Raw genomic sequence first — 8,169 nt, 5'->3', positions numbered from 1 at the left:
GGGGCAGAGGAGGAAGAGGAGGAAGAGGAGGAAGAGGAGGAAGAGGAGGAGGTGGCTAAGCCAAAGGAACCACCAAGACCAGAGCAGAAGCCAGGAGTGAAGGAAGAGCTGTAGCTTTCTCCAGGGCAGGCAGGAGGCAGGTGCCTTGTCCAGGTCCTGGCATGACGCTCTGAGGGACCTACTCCAGTACCATTGCATTTCCCTGTGGGGGTGGGAGGGGCTGGCTAATAAAGGCTCTGGGTGTTTCCGCTCTGCTCTAGTCACTGCCTGTGTGCCTGGGGGTGCTGCCTGCAAGAGCCTAGGCCTGGAACTCAGACAGAGCTGCACGGGAAGCCCTCAGGGCAGCACTTCATGATCACTGCAGCAGTTTTCCAGAGCATGGAGTTTAGAGGGGGCGGGCCACTTAGCCACTGTGCACACACCACCTCGCCCGGGGGTGGGGGGGACCCACAGTTTGGCTAAAACTTTCCAGTGAGGGGCATTGATTTGTTTGCGTTGCACTTGGGCACAGTAAGAAAGATCCAACCCCAGCGGGTCCTCACTCTTCCACGGTCGTAAGTGACCCAGTCTCTCCAGCAGTGATGCCCCAGCCTGACTCCACCCACTTCCTCCGCTGACCCACCCACGGCCCCTGTGTCCACACCATGCGGCTGCAGTGGGCTCTATGCCACTCTGTGCCTCTGGCCGGCCCCCTCCAAACTCCATGCTCCGGAAAACTGCTGCAGTGATCATTTCACAAGCCACAGCCAGGCCGGCTTACAGCACCACCTTGTGTAAACCTCAAATGGCATCTTTGTTGCTTTTAGAATAAAGTCCAGTCTGCGCACCGGCCTTCAAGGCCCGGGAAGGTCTGGTCGGTGATCTCTGCCACTCGATTCCTAGGCTCCAGACTAGTCTTTGAACAATTCAAACTTCCTCTCTCTTCATGGTTACTACTTCCGCCGAAACGCACATGCAATACACGCTCCTCCCTAGACCTTCTCGCAGCTGTGTCCCTTTTATCCTTCATCTCAACCCAATGCCACCCCCTGCAAGAGGCTTCCTGGCCGCCAGGGTGTGGGAGCATCAGATGGTCTTGCTCTGCAGTCTCCTGCCCGCGGAGCGGGAGCCGGGGAGCAGGCCTGCCTCCGCCCTTGCATTCCCCAGCCCAGGACTCTGCCTGGACATAGCTGCTGCTCAATAAGTGTTCATGGACCAAGTGGGATTCCACGGCAGACAGCAGAAATGCAGGACTCCAGTCACCCCGACAGGGACAGGTGCTGGCAGTGTTGCCCTGAGCCAAATGCGACGGGGTGAGTTTCCTAGCATTGCCTTGACGGAGACCACACACAGCAACACATGTATTCGCTTCCAGCTCTAGAGACCAGAAGCCAACCCAGTCCCACGGGCTGGCCTGGGGCCTCGAGCCCGGCACCCTGCAGCACCCCCTGATGTACTTTTCTGGCTTCTGGGGGCTGCTTGTGTTCCTTGGCTTGTGGCTTCTTTCTTCCTTGAGTCTCCCTGGCCTCTTGTTTCACCCTCACATCTCCTGCTCCTTCGACTCTAATCCCCCCGCCCCCTGCCCTTGTAAGCATCACTGTGAAGGCAATGCTGCCTGGAGAACCTCTTCATCCCAAGACCCTAAACTTAATTAAACCCAAAGTCCGGTTCTCTGTGTGACACTCATGGGTTGGGAGATTAGCCATAGACACATCTCGGGCCATTCTTCAGCTGACACAGACTGGCACTGCTCATTGGTGCATGGCTCAGCAAGGTGGTACTAGGCCTCCTCTTGGGAAAGGAACCAAGGCCTCCACAAGCCACCGGGGCCTCCACTTTCTACCCGTCCTGTGAGGCAGAGGCCACTCCCACCCCAGCCCCACCCAACCTGGCCTGTGGCATCCTGGTGAAAGGGGAAACGCCAGGGCTGGAACTTCCTACAGGGGCAGGTGCTAGTGTTCGGGACACGATGCAAGACCATGTGGCTTCCGGTTGCAGGAAGGGTCCGCAGGGGCTGCTAGGACAGCATCACGTGGAGCAGAGGCCTTGACTCGTCATGAGCTTGGGACTGTGTGTTACCTGCAGGCCCTCTGGTGTGATGGGGCCTCAGGAAGTGGGGGAGCAGGTGGGGGGAGCGGGACAGGTAGGTGGGCCAGGTTATGTCCTCTGTTGGGCGGGTCTTCTCCCCTGGCTCACCCTCTGCCCCTTCCCAACACACTCTACTCTCACAAAAACCCTTTGTGTTCTGCGTGATCAACTTTTCAAAACACCTTTGCTCTCTCAAGACCTAAAACCATTTATTCCTGTAACTCTCATGGCTGAGCACGGAATGTTCTTTACCCCAAGGAAAGCCATACATCATAAATACGAGTGACGTTTAAGCTTTAGTATGGACTTAGCACAGCTGCTGTGCAAACTGGGGGGACTGCCCCAACCACTCTGTACGCGTCCTCTCTGTCCCCGCTGCATTGTATGAGGCAGCAGATGTGGGAGCCTTGACAGTGTCCGGCCCAAGGAGGCCTCAGCGACAGCCACCAAGACGGTGGAGCTCGTCTCCTGCCGGGTTTGAAAGTTGAAGGAAGCGTGTTCCAGGGAATAGGAACTGCTGAGAAATGGAGCGAGGTTTCCTCAAAACCAAATATATTTGAGCTTTGGGCGCGTCTCTAGGAGTAGTCGAGGGGACATTGATTGAACTTGGCAATAGGGCCGTCTTGGTGACACTGAGCAATGCCAACGGAGCTCCGATTCGGAAAGCAAATTGGTGTGAACAGAAGCGATCAGTGGTCAGAGCCGTCTTTTGAGGAGTTGGTCTATGAAAGGTGGACAGTTGGGTGGTGGCTGGAGGGGGTGTGGATCCAAGCAAGGCTTCTGTAGAGAACACTCCAGTGGCGGAGAGAAGGGCAAAAGGGGGTGAGTGAGGGTGAGAGAGAGGAGCTCCGAGCAGAGAGAAAAGTGCTGCCTCCACCGGCATGGGTGGGGGGCGGGGAGGGGGGGGCGTGGGCCATGAGGCTGAGGCGGGAGGTGAAGGCAGCACGAGGCCGCCACAGCTCCGCTACATGCGCAGGGCTCATTGCTGTCAAGCACAGGCAGTATTGTTATTTGGGGGTGGCAGGGCCATGGAGGTGACTGCCATTGAGGGGGCAGCTTATTGGAGTCACCGATCCCGAGGGGAGGCCGGCTCTGTGCCGTGAGGGGCGCAGGGCAGCACCGGGGTGAGTGGTGGTCCAGGGGGAAGGTGGTTTCCCGGGGAAGCAGCAAGCAAGGGGGTGAGCAGGCTCCGGGCTGGCCAACTTGAATAGTGTCAGTAGCTCTGGGACAGGGGAGGGGGCGCTTCCCTGAGTTGCCTGGCGCCTGGCCCCGGGGAAGTTGGGCAGGGGAACAGGGACCTGGGTGTGTGAGCCCCTCCAGGGGCCTGGGGTGAGGGCTTCCGGCCGGTAGGTTTGCACGTGAGAGACGCTCTCTCAGGCCAGCTCTCTGCTGTCTGGGAATCAGCGGCCCTGGGAAGGCGATCACCCCCAGAGGTGAGAGCGTCCAATACAGAAGCAGACCGGCCTGTTCTTAGACTTGTGCAGTCTCCAGCCCACACTTCCAGTCTCCTGCCCAGATGCCCAGACACCACGAGCCTCCGCCGTGCGCTCTCCACAGACGCCCAGGCCTGAGTGTGCCGGGCCTCGTGGACACCAACCAGAAAGGACATCGCCATGCAGGCGAGAAAAAGCACATTAAAAACTTTCATTCATGTCCTTATTCCTCAGCAATAGAAGGAAAGGACGCATTTCTGCAGGGACCAAAACGGCAAAGGACACGGGCGGCCAGGGCCAGAAAGAGGGCACGTGATAAGCCACAGAGGTGACAGCTCCTTAGCATGGAGGGTTGCAGAAGTGAGTGAGGAGGTGTTGCTGACATCTTTTCTCAGGGCCGTGAGCACTGCGGTGGATGTAGACCGGCATTCACACAGCTCTGGGCAGCTGTTCACGAAGAGGGATCGGAATTCTTTTTCTTTTTTTTAAAAAAAAAAATTTTATTGATTTTTACAGAGAGAAAGGGAAAGGGATAGAGAGTTAGAAACATCAATCAGCTACCTCCTGCACACCCCCCACTGGGGATGTGCCCGAAACCAAGGTACATCTCCTTGACCAGAATCGAACCGGGGACCCTTGAGTCCGCAGGCCGATGCTCTATCCACTGAACCAAACCGGTCAGGGCGGGATGGGAATTCTTAAACTTCTGTCACCTCTGTGACGGGAAGTTTTCCTACAAAATTAGCCCGAGGTGACGGCCCGGGACTGCCAGTCACCCGCCACTAAAAGACACAGGTCACAAGGGCCCCTGGGAGCCCGGTCCACGCACATTGCTTTTCCTCAGCACGAGGGACTCAGGTGGCTCCATCCCTGGGTGGGGCAGAGGCAGGAGGTGGAGCCGAGGTATTTTCTCCCCGCGCCTGTGGCAGCCTCGGCACTGACTTCCATGGCAGGCAGGCCCTTAGTGCCTGCCTTTCCTTCAACCAGCACAGCGAAGTGACCCCAGGAAGGGAAGGCGATGGCCTCCCGGCCGACAGTAAGCGACTGATTGGCATTCAGATGGCTGACTCCAAGGTCCATTCGGTCCTGAAGTTTATCCACCCGCCAAGGGCCCTTCCGTGTGGGAACGCAGGTTTCTGTGTCACAGGGTGGGCCTGGTCCCAGGTCTGCAAGACCGTCTGCCTTTGACCTTCAGCCTCTGTCAGCTCCTCTCCTGCTCACATGGGGACCCTGAGGGTGGGACACCTCAGAGTGTGCCCTCTGCAGGCTGGGGGAGCCTGGTGCTAGCTCAGGCCCCTGCCAGTGCCCACGAGGAAGCTTGGTCCCCGCGCCGCCTCCCCAGGTAATTCCTGACTGAGGAGCCTCTGATGCCAAATGGCGCAAACAGGCCTTGTGTCTGCGACCAAGTGTGACCCTCTGCTGGCCACCATTTGGGGTCTCTGCCCATTAGGAAAGCGACAGCCTCGCAGCCTAGAAAAGGAAAAGCCGTGTGAAGGGGGACTATTCCAGCCCCCAGGAAACGGCTAGAGAACAATGGGAGGAGGGCAGGCCGCGGGCAGCTTCGTACAGGGGAGCACTCACTTGGAAGATGGAGATGGTTCTCTGTCTCTGGCTCAGGTAAGGCACCTGCAGGCTCTCCAGCCACCTCTCCCACCTCGTCTTCCATGGCTCCCATTCTGGTGTAGAAGGGGGGGAAGCAGGGGCAAGGAAATGAAGAAATTGGACACTTGGGTCAGACCTAGATTCTTGGATTCTTGGTAAGTCAATCGCCCTTTCTTTGAGCCTTTGCTTTCCTAACGACAATGACGACTATTTGTTCACATGTTCACCAAATATTAATTAAGTGCCTACTTAATGTTAAAGAAGGCCTGGGGAGGATAACGCAGTGCACAGAGCATGCTGGTATGCTGGGCCCTGCTGTGCATGCATCCTTCTACTTCTTCCCTGTGACAACAAGATGCCCTGAGTTATCACTCCATAGTATTTTCCAAACTATGGATCAAACCATTCACTGGTCATGACATCATTTGTGGATTATATCCAGAATCTTCTTTTAATTAAGCACAATAGAATATGTCAGCAAACAATACACACAGTGACAATAAGAACTGCTTTATAGAACCTTTATTCCATGTGTGTGTGTGTCTGTGTGTGTTGTGTGTCTTTGCATGTGTGTGTCTGTCTGTGTGTCTATGTGTCTGTTTGTGTCTCTGTCTGTGTGTCTGTGTGTCTGTGTCTCTGTGTGTGTCTGTGTGTTTCTGTGTGTGTCTGTGTGTGTGTCTCTGTGTGTGTCTGTGTGTGTCTGTGTGTGTGTCTGTGTCTCTGTGTGTGTCTGTGTGTTTCTGTGTGTGTCTGTGTGTGTGTCTGTGTCTCTGTGTGTGTCTGTGTGTTTCTGTGTGTGTCTGTGTGTGTGTCTGTGTCTCTGTGTGTGTCTGTGTGTTTCTGTGTGTGTCTGTGTGTGTGTCTGTGTCTCTGTGTGTGTCTGTGTGTTTCTGTGTGTGTCTGTGTGTGTGTCTCTGTGTGTGTCTGTGTGTCTGTATGTGCACATGCATGAGCGGATGCTCTGGGTCCTGGCATGAGAGACTTCCCTGTAGCAGGTCCTGACACAGGCTGGAAAGCCCTGCTCCAGGACACGAGTTCTTCTGAAGACGTCTTGCACAGCTTGGCCCCTCATGGGCCCTCGGTCTGTGGGAGCAATGACCCCTGTTTCATCGACAAGGAAACTGAGTCTTAGTGAGTTGAAATGCCTTGCCCAATGTCACTGTTCGGTCCTGGTGACAGGCTCCAAGTTTCACATCTATGACACCATGTGACCCCCTTTTGCTGCTGTGACAATTGGGGTATCAGTAGTTCCCATCTAAGAGTACTTCAGCCAACTGAGTACATCAGAGGGCCCATTGAAAGCATTGAAATGCATTGTGAAGGTTAAGAGCTGCAAGAGGTTTGTTTTCCTGGGCGTGTCACTCTCTGTTTGGCACATAGTAGCTACTCAATAAAAGCTGTTGAATGAATAAATGGATGTAGGCGTGCTGACAGCGCCCCAGCCGCAGATCAGGGTTGGCTGTTAAACCGAAAGCTGCCTCCAGCAGGTGATGCCTCAGACGCTCCTCATGTTGCTGCTCCTGCCGCGGAGGAGAGGCTCTGTCTCTCAGATGCACCAAGACTGGGGAGCCGCAGCTGGAAGAGGGTGGGTCACAGAGAGGAACCCCCCGAAGCAAGGGCCAAGTGTAGCTCATGTGTACGGTGCCTCCTGGAGCACCCTCGGCTCAGGGACAGTGGTTAGGGTGTGTCCATCCACCCCCCTGTTCCCAGGGCTCAGGCTTCAGGCGAGGAGCCCCACGGGCTGACTCGTTCTGCCTTTGGGCAGGTCTTCCCCGAGCCCGAGGAGCTGTGAAGGAAGGCAAGAGAGGACGGGCGGCTGTGCGCTCTGAGCTCAATGCTGTGTGATCATAACTGTAGCCACTGACGCCTTGGACGCAAGTAAGTGGGGTGTGTGTGTGTGGGGGGGCCAATGCACCTTCAGCTGGAGCGGCCTCCACCCCTCCCCTGTCACACTTGGGTTTCGCGTATCTTTTATTCTAAGTGTGTTTTTACACTTTAATGTACACGGGCCTCACCCAGGAATAGAGGACTGAGACTCTGTGTCTGACAAGCTCCTCGGTGATGCTGAGGCTGGGGCCTGGGACCACACACGAGGCGGATCCGAGACTCACGGAAGCCTCGGGACATGCTCCACACGAGAGATTTGAACACTCCCGGTGGCTCCCCAATAGCGCCCCTTTTAACCGGAGGCCATTCCACCCGGGTGAGCATTGCCCTCACTCTGCGTCAGCTTCTCCCAGAGAAGGGAGTGGGGCTCCTCCTGGAGTTGGGGGGCTTTGGGCCAGTAAATGCCACTGTGATGTCATAGTCAATTGCACAGCAGCTCCTGGCCCGCCACCTGCGTCTGTGTCCTCGCTCTGCTGCTTACCAAGTGGCTTGAGCCTTCTGAACCCGTTTCCTCATCTTTAAAATCAGGGTCGATACAGAAGTGACCCCACAGGTGCCTGGTGAGAATCCCACATAGAAGAAGGAAAGGGCGACGCCCTGTGCCGAGCGCCCAGTGACTGCTGACTACACACGGGCTCCTTATTCCACTGTCATCACTGTCATGGGGGCAAGAAACTGGCTGCCCCTGCGGGGAAGTGAGGTGAAGTGGGGGGTCTCAGAGAGGAGGCAACGCGGAGTGGCGCCTTAACGAAGGTTTGCCATGAAAGGAAGGAGACGGGGAAACATAAAATGTGCAAACTGGGCCAAGGGCAGCGGCCACTGGACCCGAGCGCTGAGCTCGGCCTTGCTCCTCGGGGTGCGGAGGGGGCGCATTCTGAGCCGGCTCCAAGGCGCTGCTTCTCCAGGGGCGGCCGGCGGGCAGACATCCCGCAGGGGTGTGCTCTGCACGGTGCCCCGCTCTGGTAGAGGGCGCTGCTGGACGTGGGCTTCAGGGCGACTGGGCGCATCCTTGCTGTGTCTGTGACCCTGAGACATGGCCCGGGGTGGGACCTGTGGGAGGTGCGGTGCAGAGGAGGATGCGCATTGGGCAACGGCAGGTGCGCTGCGGGCGCAAACGACTCCAAGGGCCCTGGTGAGACCAGGGGGAGGGGCGGGCGCTGAGAAATGCCAGCCCCAGGGG

General features: G+C 56.8%; 1 protein-coding gene across 1 annotated transcript in view; it reads left to right on the top strand.

Annotated features, from left to right (window-relative positions):
* PDILT (protein disulfide isomerase-like, testis expressed) overlaps positions 1–114 on the top strand; it is a 33,599-nt gene extending 33,485 nt beyond the window's left edge. Inside the window, exon 12 of the mRNA XM_005861503.1 lies at positions 50–114. Coding sequence (XP_005861565.1) covers positions 50–114 — 65 coding nt within the window. The remainder of the gene's footprint in view (positions 1–49) is intronic.
* The last annotated feature ends 8,055 nt before the right edge of the window (positions 115–8,169 follow it).

The sequence above is a fragment of the Myotis brandtii genome, unplaced genomic scaffold (genome assembly GCF_000412655.1).
Source record: "Myotis brandtii unplaced genomic scaffold, ASM41265v1 scaffold152, whole genome shotgun sequence".
Classification (NCBI taxonomy): domain Eukaryota; kingdom Metazoa; phylum Chordata; class Mammalia; order Chiroptera; family Vespertilionidae; genus Myotis; species Myotis brandtii.
The sequence above is the reverse complement of the archived record's forward strand: the minus strand, read 5'-3'. Positions and strand labels throughout refer to the sequence as shown.